At 37.6% G+C, this 24,857-nt stretch overlaps 1 protein-coding gene across 1 annotated transcript in view; it reads right to left on the bottom strand.

Annotated features, from left to right (window-relative positions):
• Positions 1–24,857, bottom strand: part of DCC (DCC netrin 1 receptor) — a 1,105,377-nt gene that overhangs the window by 709,886 nt on the left and 370,634 nt on the right. Inside the window, exon 2 of the mRNA XM_087439250.1 lies at positions 19,596–19,916. Within this exon, the coding sequence (XP_087295376.1) occupies positions 19,596–19,916 (321 nt within the window). The remainder of the gene's footprint in view (positions 1–19,595; positions 19,917–24,857) is intronic.

Below are 24,857 nucleotides of genomic sequence, written 5' to 3'. Positions count from 1 at the left end.
TACAGGCCTATCTCAACAAACAAGAAAAATCTCAAATAAACAATCTAACAATGCACCTGAAGGAACTGGAAAAAGAAGAACAAACAAAGCCCAAAATCAGTAGAAGAAGGGAAATAATAAAAATCAGAGCAGAAATAAATGAAATAGAGACCAAAAAAACAATAGAAAAATTAATAAAACCAAGAGCTGGTTCTTTGAAAAGATCAACAAAATAGACAAACCTTTAGCTAGACTCACCAAGAAAAAAAGAGAGAAGGCACAAATAAGTAAAATCAGAAATGAAAGAGGAGAGGTTACAACAGACACATCGGAAATACAAAAGATTATAAGAGAATACTATGAAAAACTATATGCCAACCAATTCGACAATCTGGAAGAAATGGATAAATTCTTAGAATCATACAACCTTCCAAAACTGGATCAAGAAGAAGTAGAGAATTTGAATAGACCAATCGCCAGTAAGGAGATCGAAACAGTAATCAAAAACCTCCCCAAAAATAAAAGTCCAGGACCAGACGGCTTCCCTGGTGAATTCTACCAAACATTCAAAGAAGACTTAATACTTATCCTTCTCAAACTCTTCCAAAAAATTGAGGAGGGGGGGAAGCTCCCTAACTCATTCTACGAAGCTGACATTACCCTGATAGCAAAACTAGACAAGGACAACACAAAAAAAGAAAATTACAGGCCAATATCACTGATGAACATCGATGCGAAAATCCTCAACAAAATACTAGCAAATCGCATACAACAATACGTTAAAAAGATTATACACCATGATCAAGTGGGATTTATTCCAGGTATGCAGGGATGGTTTAACATTCGCAAATCAATCAACGTAATACACCACATTAATAAAATGAAGAACAAAAATCACATGATCATCTCAATAGATGCAGAGAAAGCATTTGACAAGATCCAGCATCCATTTATGATAAAAACTCTGAATAAAATGGGTATAGAAGGAAAGTACCTCAACATAATAAAGACCATATATGAGAAACCCACAGCTAATATCATCCTCAATGGTGAAAAACTGAAAGCTATCCCTCTAAGAACAGGAACCAGACAAGGATGCCCACTGTCACCACTCCTGTTTAACATAGTATTGGAAGTCCTAGCCAGAGCAATCAGGCAAGAGAAAGAAATAAAAGGGATCCAAATTGGAAAGGAAGAAGTGAAACTGTCACTATTTGCAGATGACATGATTTTATATATAGAAAACCCTAAAGAATCCACCAGAAAACTTTAGAAGTAATAAATGAATATGGTAAAGTTGCAGGACACAAAATCAACATACAAAAATCAGTTGCATTTCTGTACACTAACAACGAAGTAGCAGAAAGAGAAATTAAGAATACCACCGCATTTACAATTGCAACAAAAAGAATAAAATACCTAGGAATAAACTTAACCAAAGAGGTGAAAGAGCTGTACACCGAAAACTATAAAACATTTCTGAAAGAAATTGAAGAAGACACAAAGAAATGGAAAGATATTCCGTGCTCTTGGATTGGAAGAATTAACATAGTTAAGATGTCCATACTTCCTAAAGCCATCTATAGATTCAATGCAATCCCTATCAAAGTTCCAACAACATTTTTCACAGAAATAGAACAAAGAATCCTAAAATTTATATGGAACAACAGAAGACCCCGAATAGCTAAAGGAATCCTGAGAAAAAAGAACAAAGCTGGAGGTATCACACTCCCTGATTTCAAAATATACTACAAAGCTATAGTAACCAAAACAGCATGGTACTGGCACAAAAACAGACACACAGATCAATGGAATAGAATCGAAAGCCCAGAAATAAACCCACACATCTATGGACAGCTAATCTTTGACAAAGGAGCCAAGAACATACAATGGGGAAAAGAAAGTCTCTTCAACAAATGGTGTTGGGAAAACTGGATAGCCATATGCAAAAAAATGAAAGTAGACCCTTACCTTACACCATACACAAAAATTAACTCCAAATGGATTAAAGACTTGAATGTAAGACCTGAAACTGTGAAACTTCTAGAAGAAAACATAGGCAGTACGCTCTTCGACATCGGTCTTAGCAACATCTTTTCAAACACCACATCTGACCGGGCAAGAGAAACAATAGAAAAAATAAACAAAGGGGACTACATCAAACTAAAAAGCTTCTGCACAGCAAAGGAAACCATCAACAAAACGAAAAGACAACCTAACAACTGGGAGAAGATATTTGCAAACCATACATCTGATAAGGGCTTAATCTCCAAAATATATAAAGAACTCATGCATCTCAACAACAAAAAAACTACCAACCCAATTAAAAAATGGGCAAAGGACCTGAACAGACATTTCTCCAAAGAAGATATACAGATGGCCAACAGACACATGAAAAGATGTTCAAAATCACTAACTATCAGGGAAATGCAAATCAAAACTACAATGAGATATCACCTCACGCCCGTCAGAATGGCTATAATTAACAAGACAGGAAACAACATGTGTTGGAGAGAATGTGGAGAGAAGGGAACTCTCATACACTGCTGGTGGGAGTGCAAACGGGTGCAGCCACTATGGAAAACAGTATGGAGATTCCTCAAAAAATCAAGCATAGAACTACCATATGATCCAGCTATTCCACTGTTGGGTATTTATCCAAAGAACTTGAAAACACCAATTTGCAAAGGTACATGCACCCCTGTGTTCATTGCAGCCTTATTCACGATAGCCAAGACTTGGAAGCAACCTAAGTGCCCATCAAGGGACGAATGGATAAAGAAGCTGTGGTATATATACACAATGGAATACTACTCAGCCATAAGAAATGACGAAATCCAGCCATTTGTGACAACATGGATGGACATCGAGGGTATAATGCAAAGTGAAATAAGTCAGAGGGAGAAGGTCAAATACCGTATGATTTCCTTCATTAAGTAGTAGATAATAACAACAATAAACAAACACATAGGGACAGAGATTGGATTGGTGGTTACCAGAGGGGAAGAGGGGAGGGAGGAGGGTGAAAGGGATAATTCGGTACATTTGTGTGGTGATGGGTTGTAATTAGTATTTTGGTGGTGAACATGATGTAGTCCATGCAGAAATAGAAGTACAATGATGTACACCTGAAATTTTTACAATGTTATAAACCAACGTTACCGCAATAAACAAAAAATTAAAAAAAAAAAAAAAATGAGATACCACTACACGCCCATTAGAATGGCCAAAATCCTACAATGTTACCACAATAAACCAAAAAAAAATAAAATAAAATAAAAAAATAAAATTTAAAAATCCACTATTTTAACTTAAAATGCAGAAATTAAAATCTTTTAAGATCTTTTATCATACTTGAATCATATTCAATTACTCAAATTTGGTACAACTAAATGTTTTAACAACTTTTCATTCTACTTAAATTCGATTAAATTAATTTTATTAAGTGCCAAAAAAATTATAAAAAAAGAATGGCCCAAATCCAGAACATTGACAACACCAAAAGCTGGTGAGGATGTGGAGCTACAGAGACTCATTCATTGCTGATGGGAATGCATAACGGTACAATCGCTTTGGAAGACGGTTTGGCAGTTTCTTACAAAATTAAACATACATTTACAGTCTAGCAATCATATTCTTTGGTATTTACTCAAATGACCTGAAAACTTATATCCAACCAAAAACCTGCATGTGGATGTTTTTAGCAGCTTTATTCATAATTGCCAAAAACTTGGAAGCAATCAAGATGTCCTTCAGTAGATGAATGGATAAATGAACAGTGGTACATCCAGACAATGGATTATTGTCCAGTGTTAAACAGAAATGAGCTATTAAGCCATGAAAAGATCTGGGGGAACTTTAGATCATATTATTAAGTGAAAGAAGACAATCTGAAAAGGCTACATACTGTATGATTCCAACTATACAACATTCTGGAGAAAGCGAAACTAAGGAGACAATAAAAAGATTAGTGGTTGCCAGGGGCTATACATTTCACTATGCATTTGCCAAAACCTATAGAATATACAACACCAAGAGTGAACTCTAAGGTAAACCATGGATTTGGGATGATAATGATGTGTCAGTATAGATTCATCAACTGTAACAAATGTACTGCTCTGACGCGGGCAGTTAACAGTGGAGGAGACTATATGTGTGGGGAAATGGGGTATATGGGAACTCTCTGTAGATTCTGCTCAATTTTAATGTAAACATAAAATTGCTCTTAAAAATAAGTCTATTTAAAAAAAATGATTCTTAGAGAGGGGACATGGCTTGTTATTTGACTAAAATGTTGTGGGTGAGAGAGAGAAAGAAATTACATTGCCCAGATTCCTGTCTTGACGACTCAATAGATGCAGCTCCATTCACTGAACAGGACTGACAGGAAGAGGGGAGAAAGAGAGGATGATGAGGTGAGAGAGAAATTGAAAAGAAATCAGGTTCCTAGTGTTGGGGAAAGAGGGGGAATCCCCCTCTGCCCCTTCCGTTAAGGTTCTTATGGCTAGCCAAATCCTTCACAAGACAGGTTAGCAGGAGAAAATAATACCAAGTTTAATAACATGTATACATGGGAGAAACCAGGGACACTGCATTTCTCCACTCAATAGCAGAAATTCTAATCTTAAATATCATCTTCACCTAAAGACAGAGGAGGATGTTGGGGCTGGGGGGTGTCAGTTACAGGAGATCACCACTAAAGCACTGTAAACAAGAGTAAGGTTATTATGCAGATTTAAGGCCTCACCTTCCACACTGATTAGTTTCTAGAAATGAGGTCATCCCCCCTCTTCCCAATACAGAGAGGGAGATACCTTTACAAATGGAGATTTCCCTTATAAATGTAAATGTTTGTCTGGCAGCTCCTCTCAGGGCCATCCAGAGAATGTGGCCAGAGAGACAGAACTTCTGATAAGGTGGGCTTGTTGGTGCCTTTTCTATCGTAACATCTATTTTACATTGTATTACAGTCATCAGATAGAAGATCTGTTCCAGGAAGGAGTTACTATGTCAAATTCTTTAGGCAGGTAGTGGGGGAGGTCAAATGTCCCTCAGAGAAAACAATCAAGATAAAGAGATATGTTTCAGGGTAGCCAAATCTTGATCTCCCACACTAGTTTAAACTTAAGCTACTTAGAGTTCTTTAGTCCTTCATTTTTTTTCTTTTAAATTTGGAGGTCCAGCCTTCATATCCTAACATTTTTTCATCGAAATATGTAAGCCACTTACAGGGTGGCATAGCATGATTCTGGTGGAAAAGTGCAAACAGAAACAGATGTCTTTGTACACATAAAGAAAGGCATGATGGCTTAGATAAAAGAACACGATTTTGAGGTCTGAAAGACTTGGATTCTGAACCTGCCTTGGACATTCATTAGCTATAGGGCAAATTACTTACACTGTTTGTCCCTCTGTCTCCTCTGGAGGGAAATCACATGCAGGGTGGTTGTGAGTGTGGGAGATCGGGATTTGGCCACCCTGAAATCTATCTCTTTACCTTGGTTGTTTTCTCTAGGGACATTTGACCTCCCCCACTAACTGCCTAAAAAATTTGACATGGTGGCTCCTTCCTAGAACAGATCTATCATGATGGCTGTAAAGATAACGTAGGGTAAATGTTACAATAGGAAAGGCACCACCAAGCCCCTCTTATCAGAAGTTCTGTCTCTCTGGCCACATTCTCTGGATGACCCTGCAAAGAGTTGCCAGACAATCATTTACATTTATAAGGGGAATCTCCATTTGTAAAGGTATCTCCCTCTCTGTTTAGAGAAGAGAGGGGGATGAGCTCATTTCTAGTGACTTATCAATGTAGAAGGTGAGGCCTTGAGCTACATAATAAACCTTACTCTTGTTTACTGTGCTTTAGTGATAATCTCCTGTAACTGACTCCCCCCACCCCCAAAATCCTCCTTTGTCATTGGCTGAACATAGTATTTAAGACGAGAATTTCTGCTATTGTGTTGAGGAAACGCAGTGTCCCTGCTTTCTCCCATGTATACATGTTATTAAACTTGGTATTATTTTCTCCTGCTAACCTGTCTTGTTGATTATTTGGCCAGCCAGAAGAACCTTAAGGGAAAGGGCAGAGGGAGATTCTCCCTCTTCCCCGGACATGAGGAATATAAATATTTTTAGGAAACTGACACAAAGTTGGTCCTCACACAATGGAAGCAAGTGTTGGGATTATACACAAGGTGCTTCTCATATTTTAACATGAATTTGATAGCTCTGTAAAAATATAATGCAACTAGGTGGGAGTGAAATAATGCTGAATACATACCAGGAAGTGGTGATTTTCTAGAATTCTCAAACAGCCTAGAACTGAAGATTTGGTACCACACCTTTAATTAAGGGTACTCCACTTTTTTCTAGATAGTCCATGTTTGTTCTTTTAGGGAAGTCATACTAAGTAGTCAGTCCTCAAGACATTTCAAAGCCTGATACTAAAGGACGGCAAATATACAAAGGTGTATTCTTCTGTTGTTTCCTTGTTCTTTCTTCCCACACTCTTTCTAATTGCTTCCCAAAAAGTAATTCTTTAGGAGATTTAACTGCAGACGTTCCAAAATGTAAAAAAAGTGTCTATATCATTAAATATTGACTGAAAACTAGTGAGTGCTAAAACGATAGAAAGAAAAAAAAACACTTAACCACAAAGAAGACTTAACAATAAACCAACAAGGTGAGAATGAATGTGGTGAATCTTTAGGAAAAGGTCTTATGTCATCCACAAAATAACACAAATGTTGAAATAAACAGACTGGGGACTAAGAATTCTCAAATCAATCAGTCTTCTCTGTAGAGATTTGGCATAGCATTCTCCTTGGGTAGTACAGTCTAGTCTAAAATGTTGAGGGCAGTGGAGTAGAGCTCTTTCTGTTTTCTACATGATGGGCTGAATGATCAGTATGATCGTAGGTCTTAGTAATGAAAATCGGCAGCCCTGACCTGTGTTGACCACATTTGTAGATTTTTTTTCCCCAGCAGTGACCTACCACATGTAAGCCTTCTGCCTCCAATTTCTGAGGCACAGCAGCCAAGTGAAAAAGTCTGAAAAGGTTACTCATTATAAACTGAGAAACGGATAAACTCATAATTTTTAAAACATGTGAAACACATGTTCCCCAGGTAAGACCTTGCACTCCAAATGTCAGGCCAGAGTGAATTCTTAAAGCTGAGTTATAAAGCTCAGAAAATAGAGTTTATAATGAAAATGTTGACAGGCTCTTGGAGCCACTGTAGTATAGAAAATTTAATATGTTACCTTGTTTTACAAGATTTTACTGGCATAGAAGAAAATTAAAACATTTAACATCTTTCACTTCACCAAATTGCTTTCCTCCTCCAAAGTGTGGTGCCATTTGTAGTGCCATTTCATTTATAAACATCCTTTTTATTTTCACCGGGCTGAACACGCACATTCTCAGATTTGCACTCACATTTCTTTTCCAAAGCTCTGGAATACTTATTGGGGCAGTATGATTTTGTAATCTTATTCACATTCTCTGAAGTCATGTTAAGTTGTAAGAGTTCTGGTGGCGAAAAGGCTGAAATTATTTACATAGCTACACAGGCAACATAAATAATACTGATTATTAAAATATTTTCTAACAGCCCTTCAAAAAGCCTTTTTAAAGAGAAACTTTTGTACTATGGATAGTTACACAAATTAGGGGGAAAAAAAGACAGAAAAGATAGCTTAGTGTTGGAGGAAACAAACTTACACCCTCTGGTAAAATAGGATGATTGCTTGCATTTCTTAACACAAGCAGACAACATGCACAAAACGGGGAATAATTTTCTAATTCAGTTTTAAATAATCAAGATTTATCTGAAAACATAGCTGTTAATCCAAGTCATATCATCAACATGAATCTCTTAACCCCAGTAATATTTTTATATCCTTAATAACCATTTGCTTTCATCACATGTCAAAGGCCAACTGGGGTAACTGGCCAATTTGCAATTCACATGCCTTCCCAGAGGGAGAAGGAAGCGCCCCAGGGTTTGCTGGTCCAGAGAAAGCTCCTCAAAGCCATGACAAACTTTACTTGAGATTTTTCTAAGTGAGAATTAAGAGATGTTGTGTTTCAATATCCTCAAAGAATAAAATCAAAACTCTGAATATTATCCAAGTACTTTCTAGCTCAGTCATTATTTTATTAATCCTGATTACTTCAGGAAGGGGTATTGATCCCACAGTATCGATGCTAAGAGCACATTTAAGCTCACATGTTTGCACAGGGCCATCTGGAAGGGGAAAGACAAGACTCTAGATGGGAAACAGGCAGAATAGTCACAGACCATGCAGGACGTGCAGACCTGTGTCCCCACGTAGGAAAAGAGGGCTTCTTCATGGGGCTTCTCCTTTCCCATTTGCTGCAGAGTATTTACGGAATCTTCAATAGTACCCCATTTCTCTATTGTCCATAAAACCTCATTTATTGAGCCCTAACTAAGTCCCAGGCCCTCTGCTAAGCATTACTTGATTATCTTCACAGCAACTTTATAAGGTAGGCTCATTTTATGCATGTGGACGGGGTTATAGATGGTGCTAGAGGCGCAGGCAGGGACCAGACCCTACAGGATCTTTAGGCCGCCAGAAAGAGTTCCCGTTCTTCTGTGGTGTGCTGATATGACCAAATGCCATTTTGAGTATATATGGAGCCTGGGAAATTCTGGTTTGGACCTAAGGGTAACCTCAATCCCAAGTCATTTCATGGAGTGACACCTACCAGAAGCTTCCATTCACAGAAAGCAGTAGAGACACATATCATTATAGGAGAATCCTGGGACATAGATGAGATGTTTTCCTCTAGGTTGCTGTGTGTAAGTCTCTCTCTCTTTTCTTTAAGTGAGGCTAACACTTGTGGCTGCTCATTAACATTGTCAAGTCATCATTACTCTTACTGCAGTGAGTAATAAACTTCAGTGATATTTACAAGTTAAGGGGAAGCCAGCTCTATTTGCCTGGTCAATGGCAGTAAAACAAATGTCGACCTCTGATGTTTAGGTCCAGGCTAACAAAACGTTCTTGGTCTACCAGTATCTATCAAAATGTGGATACACTTTGACTCAGCAATTACATTGCTAGGTATATGTCTTAGAGAACTTGTCAAAGATATGCCAAAATAGTGTCCACTAAATACAACAATATACACTAAGGCATTATTAACAAAAGTGAAAAAATAGAAACAAACCAAGTATCTACCAATATATGAATGATAAACCATAAAATACTATGCAGGAATTAAAAAAATGAGACTGATCTGTAAGAACCAATATTAAAAAATTTGTCCAAGGGGCTGGCCCCATGGCATAGTGGTTAAGTTCAGCACATTCTGCTTTGGTGGCCTGGGTTCCCAGGTTTGCATCCTGGGTGCAGACCTACACCACTTGTCAGCCATGCTGTAGCAGCAACCCACATATAAAATAGAGGAAGATTGGCATAGATGTTAGCTCAGGGCTAATCTTCCTCAGGAAAAAAAAAAGTCCAAGCTATATCATTAAGCGAAAAAATAAGCTGTAGCACATTTACAGGGTAATCAGATAATCATGTTTATGTTAAAAACAAACAATAAAGGCAGAAAGTAGGTTAGTGGTTGCCAGAACAAGAGGGGAGGGGGAATGGGAGTGATGAAAATGTTCCAGAGTTAGAAAGTGGTGATGGCCATACAGCTATATGAATATACTAATAGGGAGTGAATTATATACTTGCAAAAGGAGAATTTTATGGTATGTGAACTATTTCTTGATAAAAACAAACAAACAAATCCCAGGTATATGCAATGCATATTTGGGGGTGGAGAGGGTTAAAAGTGACATTTATTTTATCTGCAAATACATCCTCCAAACATAGGCCCCTCCTGTGCTGAGACCTAACTGGAAATAACCTTAGAGAAATAGCCACAATGTTCCCTCATGAAGTGTCCAATGCCCTGTGGGACCCAAAGGATACCCCAGTAAGCAGTGCTCAGATCAAAGAAATACGAATTATTTTTTACATCATGTTCCAGCCTTTGGAAATGAATTCTCCTTGCAAGAGGGGCCACAAAAATCCAATCCAATAAAATCAACCAGCACTGAAACTTCGTGTTGAAGTGATACAGGTTTTATTAATCTTTAACACACTTTCTTAAATAGACTCCTAGTTGTTGACATGCTCCAGGTAAAACCTCAGCAAATGAAACCTCATGAGCAGCCCCTTTTAAGGGTGATAAAGCTTCAGGGTTACAATGAAACAGATTTTTTTTTTTTTGGTAAAATAGGATTTTTAACAATATGCGTAATGGAACAACAAAAGTAGAGGAGTTATAAATCAAACAGTAGATTTTATGATTATATTGTTCATCAATAGATTTAAGACAGAGGCTTAGATCGGAAGAGTCATCTAAATGAAAGGGTGTGTGTGTGCGTGCTCTGTATTTACGTCTAAATATCTCTGGGTGATCTAGGGTAGAATATAGATAGTGTAAATCCAATTGTTTAAATATCTAATGGGGGGCCGGCCCCGTGGCTTAGCAGTTAAGTGCGCACGCTCCGCTACTGGTGACCCGGGTTGGGATCCCGGTGCGCACCGACACACTGCTTCTCTGGCCATGCTGAGGCCGCGTCCCACATACAGCAACTAGAAGGATGTGCAACTATGACATACAACTATCCACTGGGGCTTTGGGAAAAAAAAAAAGGAGGAGGATTGGCAATAGATGTCAGCTCACAGCCGGTCTTCCTCAGCAAAAAGAGGAGGATTAGCATGGATGTTAGCTCAGGGCTGATCCTCCTCACAAAAAAAAAATAAATCTAATGGGAAATATACAGACAATAGAATACAGATTCTCTTATACACACATCCCCCACCAGTACGGATACTTATCAAACTATTTACATACAATTGCTCTGACCCAAGCTCATTAGATTCTGAGTTATGCATACTACCCTGGGGCTTTATGTCCCTCCAGAAATTGAAGCCCCTATTTTGGATTCCTGGACCCAATTCCAATGTGTGTGTGTGAGGGATGTTCCCATACCACCAACAATTCTCTAGACCCCAACCGGGTGTCCTTACAATTAGACTCATTCTGACACCTATCTACCCGGAGACAGCATCAGATTCCACAGGTTAAGGGTTCAGTCCTACAAGACCACCTCCCCACTCCCGACTTCAGATGCCAGTTGCAAGTCCAGGTTGTTGTCTGTGCTTCTGACCAAGTGGCTACAAATTGGAGGTTTCAACCATCCTCTCCTTGGACTTCAGATACCAGTCGCAAGTCCAGGTTGTCACCTGTACTTCTGACTGACTGGCTATAAATCAGAGGCTCCCAGGACCTCCTCCTCAGGTTCTATTATTTTGCTAGAGTGGCTCATAGAACTCAGGAAAACATTTTACTTACTAGACCATCGGTTTATTATAAAAGGATGTAACACAGGAACAGCCAGATGGGAGAGATGCATAGGGCAAGGTATGGGGAAAGGGCTCAGAGCTCCCATGCGTCTCAGAGGACACCACTCTCCCAGCAGTTCCTGGTATTCACCAACCTGGAGGCTCTCAAAACCCTCTCTTTTTGAGTTTTTTATGGAGGCTTCATTGCATATGCATGATTGATGAAATCATTGGCCATTGGCGATGGATTCAATCTCCAGCCCCTCTCCCATTCCCAGTGGTCAGGGGTTTGGAAATGAAAGTTCCAACCTCTAATCACAGGGTTAGTTCTCCTGGCAACTGGGATCCATCCTTAGGTGAGTTCCAAAAGTCACCTCATTAACGTAACAAAAGACCCCTTCATCTCTCTCATCACTTAGGAAATTCCAAGAGTTTGAAGAGCTTAGTGCCAGAAACGGGATGAAGATCAAATACTTATTTTTTATCATAAATCACAATATCGCAGCCCCATAGCTCTATATGGTCCAGTTAGAGCAGGTGCCTCCATAATTGAGTGGCATTTAAAAACAAGCCCCAGTTAATGACCCATGATGAACTATGTATATGAAAGGGCTGCTTCTCAGATGCTTCTCACCTGCCTTTCAGTGGAAAACACTGACCTCTGAGTCTAAGGCAATAGGTTTTGTCTTTTAGTAGGAAGCCTCCAAAGAACTTTTAGCTGTAACACTGGGAGTGGCAGCTTCTAACATATTATGTTATGTTATATTATAGTATACTCTCTCTATATGTAGTATATATACAGTATATATCCCCAGTATATTGTGAAATGAGGAGATAGATTTGGGACCTACTGTGGTTACTTGTTTGCTATCAAAAACATTTGTCATTGTTGTTTTATGCTAAACTCATGATTCAAGGTCCAAAACAAGTTATTTGCTACCTCAGGAATATGTGGCTCCTTCATATGTCCCAATGGCTGCCTAGTCACTAGGAATCAACTCTTTCTGATTTATTCTAATTCTCACCTCTACTGAATAATAAACATATTTAACAATTATGGGAGAATGACCAATGGATTAGACTGCTTATTATAGAATATAAATATAAAATTAAACTATTAAAAGACAATGACTTCATAAAGGGACATGAGTGTTTCTACTAATGGTATTCAGTACTTTCTTCTACATATACTGATCCTGACAGGAAAATGTTAAGATGATTTAGGGACTGTAGACACTGAGATTTTCCATGATTTCTTCTAACTTAGTTTCTAGAAAATTCCCTAAGTTTGAATGCTTCTTACTTTGTAGAAAAACCTTGTATCTAACATAAACATCTTAATTCAGAGGTCTTTATATAATATTAAATTTAAATAATAAATTTTACCATGGACATAAAAAAACATAATAGGAATAAAATCAGTACCAGCAATAGTTCATGAAAGTAAAAATATTTTATTAAATATATTATTAGTCATAGTTTCATCAGAGATTTACAATTATGCTACTTGATCTATCTACTTACTCTGATTTAAGTCTTTGTTAGCCTGACATTTAGCAAAAAAATCAAGCTTTTGTATTCCAAAGGGGGCTTCTAGAATTCAAAAGAATTTTTGGTTACTATCACTGAGTTATTTTCATTTTTATTACAGTAGCAGCAAAAATCACACTGTAGCTAGTTTAAAGGTTGAATAAAAAAACAGTGCTCTTGAGATACTGATTTTTAGAATGAATAATTAGCTATTTCCATTGTCACATGAATTAGAATTCAAAACAAAGAAAAGGAAATGAAAGGTTGGAAGATTTTTTTAAAGTTATTTTGTTGATGTTTCTACTATAAAAAGCCCTGTCAAGCTCTCTTTTGTAATTTTCATAGTGTAGAAGATGTCTTTCCACTCTGCATATTTTTCAGGAATATATTCTGTTTTAATTTTATTGCAGAGTTAATTGACTTAGGAGGAAGGCAACTAAAAACCTATTCTTTAAAATGCAATTATTTAAGTTGAGGGTGTGGGAGTGTACTGGTAAGTAGGCATTGGGGCAATATTAGTGATTATCCGAGTTGTATTTGGCAATAAAATTAAAAGAAAATTATAATATTAGCACACATACAACAATTACTTATAACACCACATTTCTTCCCTATATTTTCTTTCCATCTCATGTTTTAACCACAAAACAATAGGAACATTTAGCTAAATGGAGATAATTAAGACCATTAAGAACTATGGAGTCAGAACAATTTCCTTCCTGCTTACCATTTGAAAATAAACACTAACCCTCTCGGTTTAAAATGAAAAGCTTTGGTCTGTAACTGAACCTTCCCAAAATAGAATTTTGAGGGCCCTGGGATACATTTTCCAAACTGCTTCACTGGATGAACTTGACCTCCTAGGCCAGATTGTTATATTTTTTCCTGCAGAGAAAAGGAATATGAGCATTTTTCTTAGTTTTTCCTTTACCATTTGAGTGACGAGAGGCTATGCAGTTTATTCTCCCTGCTCTTAAGACAGGCTCCCTTTTCTGTTTCCTTTTAAGTAAGAACATAAAGGTCAGGTTATCATTTCACAAAATGCTCCATTCTGCTGAGGTGATTCTAGCTTCTCTCACCATAATATGCTTTCGCTAATTATTTCATAACTCATTTAAATGGGAAGCATTCTGGAAGGGAATTCATTGAAACAACTCAAGTAACTAATTATTTTTTTAAACACTGGGGAATTTTAATTATAATGCCTGTGTTATTTAAAAGCAAAGTGCAACAATTTGCATCTTGAAACATCTATTGTAATAGGCAAGAAAAAAAATATGCTCCTGAATGAAATAACAACTCAAGTAAATGCAATTTAGTTGGCCTTTTATTTTCTTGATTTTCAAGAAACAGAACAAAAAATGCAAACTTGTAAAACCACTTACAAAGATTAAAAGAACCAAAATCTTGCCCCTAGAAAGACTACTTATAAGCTTATTTTAAAAATTGCATGTTTTCTGTATTTCAAGAGAGATTTATCATGTGTCATTATTTAATATATGATAGTAGAATAATAGCTATGATAGCAAAATCTTCTCTTCTTAGAAGAAAACCTTCAAATCATAGTGTTTTCACACAAGGAATTGATATTTTCAAAGGATTAAATCGATAAGTAAAATCAATTTTCATTATTATTGTTATTATTGTTATTAATTTCCATTAGTTTATATTTTGGAGAGTTACATTGATTAAAAATAAATGACTGACTGGGTGGGAAACTATTTACAGTGTCCTTAAATCTAGAGATTGAGAAGCAAAGTGATAAGGGAATAAGCGTGCACCAGAGTCAAACAACGTGAGTTCCAGTCTTGGCCTGTAGAAAGTCACCACCTTCTTTCAGTTTGCTCTCTGTCAGTTTGGGTGTCTATATCACAGGGCTTTTTTGAGCACTATGAGAAAGTGCATATGAATATACTGGGCAAAGAGCAAAGAGTTATAAAAAGCAAGTCAATGGTTTTAATATTCAAGATGGAAATGCTTTAAAATTAACAAAAGAAGAATCTACCTGGATACAAATGCTCTATGATTTATCCTGCAGTGTGTGTTGCTTCACGTGAGGCGGGACAGGCTGATCCCACTCCATCCCCAAGAGTGTGAATACAAGCAGAGGTGGCACACTCAGGTTCCAACTGTGCTCCTCAGAGCCCTGCAGGGGAAGTGGGTGGGCAAGTAGTGTGCGGGTGGGTGGGTGTGCTGGATGGTGGATGTGTGGTGGTGGTGGTGGAATCAGGGAAAATGAATAAGATGGCACTTTCATGATTATTCAGAGGAGCTCTGTAGTAATCTGGATTTCTTACACATTGGCATTAATTTTTTTTTTCCCCTGAAGGAAAGGGGGTTATGTTAAACTCCTAGTCTAGACCAACTAACTCTCACAAACATAGCTTCGGGGATCTTTTTCAGTTAAAAACGCATTGAGGAGACTCGGTTGAGAAGAACGCCCAGCATCTTTTTCTGAAATGATAGCAGCAGTCTCTTGATCTAGAACTCCTGTTCTGGACAGTACAAATGATATTAGCTCTACTGACGTAGTAGTAGATCAACTGGTAAAAAATGAATCTTTAGTCAAATGGATTTTGGCACCGTTTGCCAACAAACTGCATAGATTCAACTTTTTAAAAACTCAATTCAGGCTTGCCAGTTTGTGTTAGTAGATTGCAAAGGCACATATCTGTTCTAAGGTGACAATATTCATGGCTCAGGATTTGTTGTCCCCCCAGGATTACTACCTCCCCCCAAAAATGCTTTGCACTACCACGTAAGAATATTGAAAGTCATCTTTTCTTAATAATCATTGTAATAACATAGGAATAACCATTATTAGGTCTATTTATACTACTGCTGCCATTGAATAAGAATCTACTCTGCACTGGGGCTTTACATTCTAGCTGTTACTTAAAAGTCACCACAGTCTTAGGAGGTAAGTTATTATAATTGTTACCAGGACACAAACACAGGTTCTTTACCTGCCACACAAAAGGGGCCAAATAAAATCTGGAACGCCAGGCTTGCAGCAAGGAAGGGTTTTTATTTCCGGTGACGTCAGCTGGAAGACAAGTGTGAGCCCTCAAATTCGTCCCGTTTGACTGCCTTTTGATAAAACTCTTTCCTTGCCATAAGCCTGGCGTTCCTGTTCTTATTTTGGTCTCTTTCTCGTGTGGTGGGTAAAGGAAACTGTGCTTGTGGCTGGTAACATTATGTCTGTTTGAGAGAAAAGAATCCAGAGGCTCAGAAAGCTGGCAACATCTGGAGTAAGGAAGATGTGCTTGGCCAGATGCAAGCTCATCTTGATGTTATGGGTTATGGAAGGAATGGGGAATTGACATGCGGCTTTTTTTTTAAAGTAGTGTATGAATATTCCAGTTCAGTCCATCTTCTAATTCCAAAGTCCGCAATCCTCTAGTTAATTAATTTGTGGACTATTGAGATATAAATCAAACTATTCTACCTCAGTCCATCAAGAGTATAGTTATATAGGCACACATATAAGTAAGTTTAATCTCATCAAGTCCAATAAAAAAGAAGAGAAGTGGAGGAAGAGGGGAGAGGAGGAGGAAGAAGATGATATTGACCGAAAACTCTCCGTAAATGGCATCAAGCTCCACATCTTCATTGGTAAAACCAATGTCTACTGAACAACTACCAAACATACCTGATGCTTTGCTAGGTAAGGAGAGGGGAGAGTGGTAGGAGAAACTTTGTGGATAAAATCTGGCTCTGCTTCTCTGTTCAAGCTGTTCTCAATTTAGAGGTCTAAACAGAAGTATACACATACACGGTCAAGAAATACTGCACTGTTTTAGATTAGAGCTAACTCAATGCAGATAAAATTCCTAAGTTTCAGCCAGTACTGACTAAGTTGTTTTCAAATGGAAATTTCCTAGACCAGGTGTTCCTTATCAATAGAACTCACAATTACCAGAAGTATCAATAGTGAGTAGCCTGTTACATCGAGAGTTTTAACGAGATGTTCTATGGGATCCTAGCCTTTCATTTATCTTTCCTACTCCTTCCCTCTTCAGCTAAGTGTGCACTCAGAGTTTAAAGAGCACTTGAAAAGTTCCTAGAAAATAGGATGAATGGTGCATGGCAAGATCATTGCATAAAATCTGCTGATTGATTAAAGGCAGGTTTCATCTGCCACATTTCTTTTTATCACAAGACACTTTGAGAAAGCAAAAATGGAAGAGGGGTATGATATTAAATGGGTTCTACATCACACCTGAGGGTAGAGAACAGATTTTTTTTTTCACCCAAGCAAAGCTGCCTGTTACCTTTTAGTAGTGACTGGTTTATTGACTGTTAATGCTTTAAAAATGAGATTAAATCAGGCCCATGCTCTTTATTACGAGGAAGATATATGCCTCTTGTGCATTCCAGTGGTTTGGCAATCTTAACCTCAGCAGACATAACATTGATGTATGTTGTGTTGCCAAACAGCACGGTAAGTGTTTAAAATGCTGCGAACAGCCTTATTGCCTTGAAATGATACAATCTAATATTAGATTGTAACTCAGTGACTGAATCTGCCAGACTATCCTTATATAGAATACAAAAGTCGAAGCCACTTTATTTTAATATCTCTCAGGGAAGGAAGCGTTCTTCATTTCACCATTAAAACAGAACACATAAAAGTGAATCTGGATTGCAGGAAAACTGAAACCACAACATACCAGGCCATTTTCATTAACAGCGCATATGCATCTGCCTTTTGGATAGGGCGTTGAAATGCCAGCCCAATTCATTCAAATCAGCAGAGCTTCCTTAGTATTGTGGGTGACTGACAGGTAGGATTAGACAGTCCAGAAATTCTCAAATGACGAAAAATCAAATTGCACACTTTCCACTTCACTTGGAGCGTTCTGGGAAAGCAGCTTTTACCTTAATCCTCAGCACTTGTTCCTTTTAATCAATGGTAATTAACATAGACTCCTAGTCCTCTCCACACTTAATGCTCATCAATCAAATTTCAGACACCCATCACTCAAAGGTCCCAGGTGGCTGATAACCATGGTTTTCATGATCAGGATGCTATCTCACGTGTCTCCTGAGTAAAGGGGTCTTTCTGCATCCATGCTTCAATGTGTCATTGCTAAAGCAGGTGGGTTACCACTAAGTAGATTGACCAACCATCCTAGTTTTACCTGGGACTGAGGGGTTCTCAGGATGCGCTACTTTCAAGTGGTAAAACGAGGTCATTCCAGGTTAAACCAGGATGGTTGGCCACTGCATCACCAGGTGAGGATCCAGCCTGCCAGGACACTTTCGCTCAGGAACAATCTGGTTTAACTGAATAGGAAAGAGAGTTCTTGGTGGGGAAAAGAAGCCATAAACGAGTGGCATGAAGCTGGATTTATGGGCTGATTACCTATCTATGAAATCTAATTTTTTATACCATCACCTGACAAAATCACCTCTTTCAGATTTCCACTTTGTTGCCCCTTCACTGGAAGAGTGCATGGGCGTGGTGGTCCTGCCTGATTGTCCTGGCATATGTCATTGCTGCAAATGAATCCTCATTCTCATCAGTCTTCCAGGATACAGGCTAAATGGGACCTGGGAAAGGAAACCCCTATCAAATGACTAAATAATGGTCTATCGGTTCAATTTTTTTACTGAGAACAAAAGATGAAGTTTGAAAGCAGCCTTTCAAATCTGTTTACCCATTTGAAGGCCTAAATTTATTTCAGATTGGATCCATTTGCTTTGCTTTGTGTCCCATTTCAAAATTTAAAAAACAAAACAAAAAAAAATCAAAGCCCAACTTTTAGCCAAAACATGGAAATGAGTAACAATTTGGTTCCTCTCCCTACAGGTCTAACACTGCAGGGGTGAAAAGAAATAGTTATGAGCTGCCCTCTAACCAAAATAAGTGGGGCAGAAATAGCAAAATCCAGGGACAAAATCCATCTAGAATATTCAATACTGTTTTTTCAGGGTCTACACCACTTCAAAATATCCAGATGAAAAGAAAAAGTGTCCATCTTGTTACTCAGTTATTGAGTCAACATTTTACTAAGCATTCAGATATTTGTAAGCACTAATAGAAATTGTGATCTCATTTGGATATGTATATTTTGCAGGTTAAGCCATTATAATTAAAATAAAATTCACTGCTCTGAAGGCCAAAAAATAAATTAACTCTGCAAAATTTCAGCATTAATGATGTTATAAAATGAATTAATTAGGAAATTATTTTTCTACCAATGAAAAGTCCTCCCTTAGACATAAGCAGCGGATCAACTTAAGCCAGACTTTATTTCGAAAATTCTCATAATGCTATGTTAATTGTTTAGTTCTCCCTTGTTTGCCAAGCTAATTTTAGGGGAAAAGTCAGTCAAGACCATGAGGGAATAAATAAGCATATATCTTTTTGCTGTCGTTGTTGAGGAAGATTGGCCCTGAGCTAATTTCCAACCCCAATCTCCTCTATTTTTGGTATGTGGGCTGCCGCCACAGCAAGGCTTGATGAGCTGTGCGTATGTCCCCACCCGGGATTCGAACGTGTGAACCCCAAGCCACCCAAGCAGAGCGCGTGAAATTAACCACTATGCCACCAGACCGGCCCCAGGCATATATCTTTTTTACATTTTTCCTTTATCTTAAAAATGTGCATCATGTCTGCAAAGATTATTTTCTTATCTCAAAAAAGGAATAAGAAGAGATGGGGAAAGAAGACGAGGATAAGGAAGAAGCCACTTACCTGCTACTGCAACTCTTGCTGTCCGACTAACGATTGACCCAGAATCTCCTAAGGATGCCTCGCATTGGTAAAGTCCCTCATCTGGTTTATGGTGCCTGGAGTGAAGTATGTTTTGTATTGAGAGAGACCCATTCAGAAGTTGCTGCTTCCTTTCGTCCATTCCCAAGGCTAGGTGGATGCCATCTTTCTTCCACTTGATAGCTGGGACTCCTCGGTCAGATTCTGCAGAGCAGTTCAGGAGGACATTCCCTCCCCGCATTGTGATGGCATCAGAGGGTTCCGCTAGGAAGCGCAGTGATGTGAAAGCCTTAATCTGGAAACCTGGAACAAGAAAGCACAGGGAAATATGTTCACTTCTTCAAATAGATCTCAGGCTTAAATCCCCGGCTTTTTCTTTACAAAACTTTTTCAAAAAAGCTGGAGGCTATGAAAAATGTCCAAGAAAAAATGAAACTAAAAGTCGAGAATCTTGAGTTAGACAAGTGAAAAAGTGCCCAACTGAAGAAACCACAATTAATCAAACAACTGGCCCAAAAAGTAATAATATGAAAAATTAAGAATTCATACAAATCTTGGCGTTGCCATCACCACATATCAGTCAGTACTTGAAAATTTAGACAGAATAAAGCTTATATTTTCTAAATAAAACTAGATATTTTAAAGTAACAATGGTTAGTGGTGGGGTAGCTAAGATTTAGGGGATATTTCTATCTCTGCATTCTGATTATAGTATCTATTAAATTCGTAAAAATCTACTCAGATGTGGTGTTTCATTAACAAAGACACCCAGCTCTGAACAGAGTGGAAAAAGTTATTAGAACAAAGCTCAGGTGGTAAAATAGGTAGGAAATCCCACTTGAAGAAGTCAGTCAATAAAATTACTACCTAAAATCACAAATCCCTGATGTGTCTTAATTTCCATAGAAATGTTGCTCATGAGCCAAGAAATCTAAGTAAATATTACAGTTGGATTTTTTTTCGCATAAATGAACACAAGAAATCAACAGGAGGAAGAGAAAGTCATTTAAGAATCCTGAGGGGCTGCAACAAGCATAATTAGTTAAGGTATATTCTTCTCAGGGCTGGCAGTATAGCATTTGGAAGAACGCTTGGTTGTTGAATCAAAGACTGCTGAGGTCTCAGCAGGTCATCAGGCTCACCCTTTGCTCAGACAGGTGTATACCTAAATCATTCAAGTTAAATTACTTTCAATTTCATTTTTAATGATCTGTGGGGCTAAAGATCCTGCAATGTCCCTTGGTATCTTGTTTTCACTATTTAATCATTCTTGTATTTAACTGAATTTTCTTGCTTCCATTTAATCTCATTTTCTCCTGAATTGCCTTGTGTGAAAATGCAGAGGAGATGTAAGAACGCTTTATTCTTTTAAAGCAACATGTAATTTCTTTAAAAATACTCCCTAAGTTGTGTTTTATCCTTCATTTTCCTCAGGATAACAATCCCAACTTCATTAGCTTCCTTAATTTTTCTGTCACGGGAACAATTTTTATTTTACTTTATAAAAACTGTCCAGTTTTCTGTCATTTATAAGATAGGCATCTAAATGGCTTATAATCAATACTCTCATAAAGGATGGACCCATGCCAGCTCCAATGGAGAGAATTATTCCTAGCCTTGTATACTGTACTTTCCAGTATACAAGGATACTGGACTTGTATTTTCCAGTGAAGATAAAGCTGAATAGCTTCTCATTGTTTCTCTATGGTCTTATCTGCCATCGTCCCACACACCCAGTTTTTCTGCACCTTATATTTGAAGTCTGTTACTTTACCCTTTGTGTTTAACTTTGCCCAGTGAACTGCATCATTCATTGTCATACACTCATTTCACCCAACCAGGTCATTTACCCAAAGAAAGCAGTTGGAACTTTGCTCAAATAAATATAAATTGTAAAACAACAGTGCCCATTTAAGTCTACCACAAATGATACTGGTAAAAATCCCAAAAGATGCAGCCTGGCCCCCTCACTTTCTAATAAGCTACTCCTCCCCACAGATCCTTAGTGTAGCCAATCTAATTACTGCCCGTTCTTCTAGTGGAAAGTACGTCAAATTGAGAGTCTGGATGTTTAGCCGTTGGTCCTGGTTTTATTACCTAAGGATCTGTGACTCAAACAAGTCTTTTAAGTCCTGAGAACCTCAGTTCCTTCATCTGTAAAATGAGGTCATTGAACGAGGTGATCTCTAAATTCAACATCCAGTTTGGAGACTTTCAGAACTAGCATGGGTCGAAAGCATCCATCAAATGAACCCTGCTCTAAGCTTATTGAGATGCAGACTGATTTTGCTAAAAATGCCTCCCCCATGTCTACATGACATCCTCCTTTACAAGAAAAGAAACACAAGTTAGTGAACACCCAGCTTGAGACACACCAAGGATGAGAAAGCAGAAAGAAGTTCTAATGTCCTTGAATGTCAAGATATTTCACTGGGTAATATCTGCAATTTCCATAGCATTAATAAGGTAGAAATAAATTTAGAATTCAAGATCAGGCAACTATATTAAAAAACATCGATTGCTTTTTTGTTCTTCCTGTGGCCTATATTTTAAACAACAGCCTCATGTAGAACACTTTATGTCACAGAACATAATACATTTAACGCAGCTGTTTATGACAGCATGTTAATGAGCATATGTGCCCACTATCACAAATAAATAATCCACTTAATCTGAAACAAGGAGGTTATGACAGTTTTCAGTGCTGTGAGTACATAATTTAGGAAAGCTAAATAAAGATTAACTTTTCTTCAATACAATTACCCTTGCAGTTCACTGGCAATTTGAGCTTTTGTACTTCTTATAACAATTACATTTTGAATATATGGCTCTGGAATAAAGGTACCTCACCACTTTAAGTAACTTGCATTACTGAGTTTTAGTAATGGACCCAAGCAAATAGAATTTATCGAGAATAATAGATATGTCTCCAATGGTCTACTTTTGAAAGTTTCAGCCCATGTTAGGCATAAGTTGCCTCCATTCCCTTGGGAAGTATTTCACACAGGCTTAAGAAATGTCCCACTGATACATTACACTGACTTCAATTTAGGTTACCCTCCTCCCTCTTCTCTTACAATACTATTTCTTCTTGGAGGGATTTTGCCTACCAATATACCTTCTCTTAATATGAAATAATTTTATCAAATTGTTTCATCCAAGAATCAATCTGAAATCAACTACACTGATTTAATGTATGAAGAGAGGAAGATAGAGAGATGATAAAACTGAAGAAGACAAAGAAGTAGAGATAACTTTTGGAGCTTGTAGCTCAAAAAGTTGCGGCTAGAATTGGGCAGTCAGAGTTTGATGAGGGTATAGATCTCCTAAGGAATAGATGAAAGAAATAATCAGAAAGTGATAGAAGAGTGCTTTTGAAGAGTCAAAATGAAACTACCTACCTCAAAATTTTACAGAGGATTTTACATTAAAATAACAATGGTGAGAATTTCACATGGAAGGAAGCCAACTGGAGAAGTTTCTGATTTGTTATGGTTTGGTTTTATTTTTAAGAGGCTGGTGGTCATTCTGTTGAACCCTCAAACAGCAACATTTCTAAGCCTTCCTTCATAAAAGAATCAGTCCTTTTGGCCTGATGTAAAATTGTGTAAGGCAATTATATTTTGGAGAAATATACTTAAGAGTACCAAAATTCCATCCACTAAGAAACTCGTACAACTGAATCTGATACCAGAATAGATGATGAGAATGAGTAAGGCTCCAGCCCTCTCTCCCTTCAAATGTTGGCTTGGGAAGATTTCTAATCTTCTTTGGCTAGGATTTAGGCATATAGGCATATATGCATTTAACTAATTGGTATATTTTCTTATCTATGTCATTCTGAGAAAAAGTAATATGTGTCATCTCGTCATTCAACATTATTCCTTTTTTTCTTTTTCTTCTTCTGAAAGATGATAGTTTACAAGCAGATCCCAACACAGCCAAAGATTCAATGTTTACCAAATGAAGATACAGAGCAGAGCCTACTCTTGAGGAGTGACCCAAAGGAGAAATATTAACCTCTATTTGCTCTAGTTTTGTCAGACATAAATAAGCATCAGACGTAATACTGTTAGGGATATTCTAAGTTTATATTAATTGAGTATCTAGAGATAGAAATGATCCTTAATGTATTTTAGACCCTCACCAAAATGATCAAATAGTAAAAATGTTTCTGTAAGCTTAAGTCCCTTTGTGCTTGCTCTCTTTATCATATTCTTGTTAATTTCAAAGACCATTCAGACACAGAGGCAGACTAACTTAGAATGGTTTTTTTAAGGTATGACATTTTATCTACAATATCAAACATTGTTAAGTGTGAAAAATAATTCCCGATGGAGTCAGAAATTCCTTTCCAAGTCCAAAATGTAAAAGCTTCTGGTTAAAGCAATAAAAGCTAAAAATGAAATTTATGAAAAGTAGCATGGAAGTAAAAAGAAGCTCCTAAAAAGATTTTAAGATTAGAAAATGTCATACAAATCCCCATAGAACTTGCTTTGCATAGTTTTATCTCTTTCAAATTACAAAAACTTTCACTTTGGGATGCTTGGAGATTCTGATGTTCCCTGAATTCTTGTAATCAACCCAGAAAACTCTGCTATCATTCTCTCTTAGAAATAGAGGCTACTGCATTTGTTTCACTTGTGTTATGATAAAGAAACAGATCTCCATTGAAGGAAATTCAAATTATTCCATAGATGATGGAATATTATCCATTTTCAATTCATCAAACATCAGTTACACGTACAATTGTAACTCTGGCCATCAGCCCTAGCAAGAACTTATAATGTTTGTGAGGCTATGCGATGGAGTGGCGGATTTAAAAAACAAAACAGAGAAATTGTGAATTAATAGAACCCCTAACTATATGTGAACTTTCCTAGGTTTAGGAGATCAGGATATAAATTCTGAAACAGTGGTTCTCAAACTACAGTCTCTAGACTAGCAACAGCAACACCACTGGGGGACTTGTTAGAAATGCACCACCTCGGGCCCCACCCCAGACCTACCCAAATGATAACTCCAGAGGTAAAGTCCCACAATCTGTGCTTTAAGAAGCCTTCTAGGGGATTCTCACATTCACTAACGCTTGAGAACTGCTTCTCCAAAACATCTGGTGGCCTGGACTACAGCATGGGGGTCCTTGTGTTCTTTGGACTGTCTTGCTATAATTTTCCATATTTGAGGAAATTGTGCAATTTGGGTCAATTATCTTTCTAAGTAGGGAGATGATGTTATGAGGAT

The sequence above is a fragment of the Ceratotherium simum genome, chromosome 14 (assembly GCF_057802395.1).
Source record: "Ceratotherium simum simum isolate JZ-2026a chromosome 14, ASM5780239v1, whole genome shotgun sequence".
NCBI classification, from domain to species: Eukaryota; Metazoa; Chordata; class Mammalia; order Perissodactyla; family Rhinocerotidae; genus Ceratotherium; species Ceratotherium simum.
This window is presented reverse-complemented; position numbering and strand designations above follow the sequence as displayed.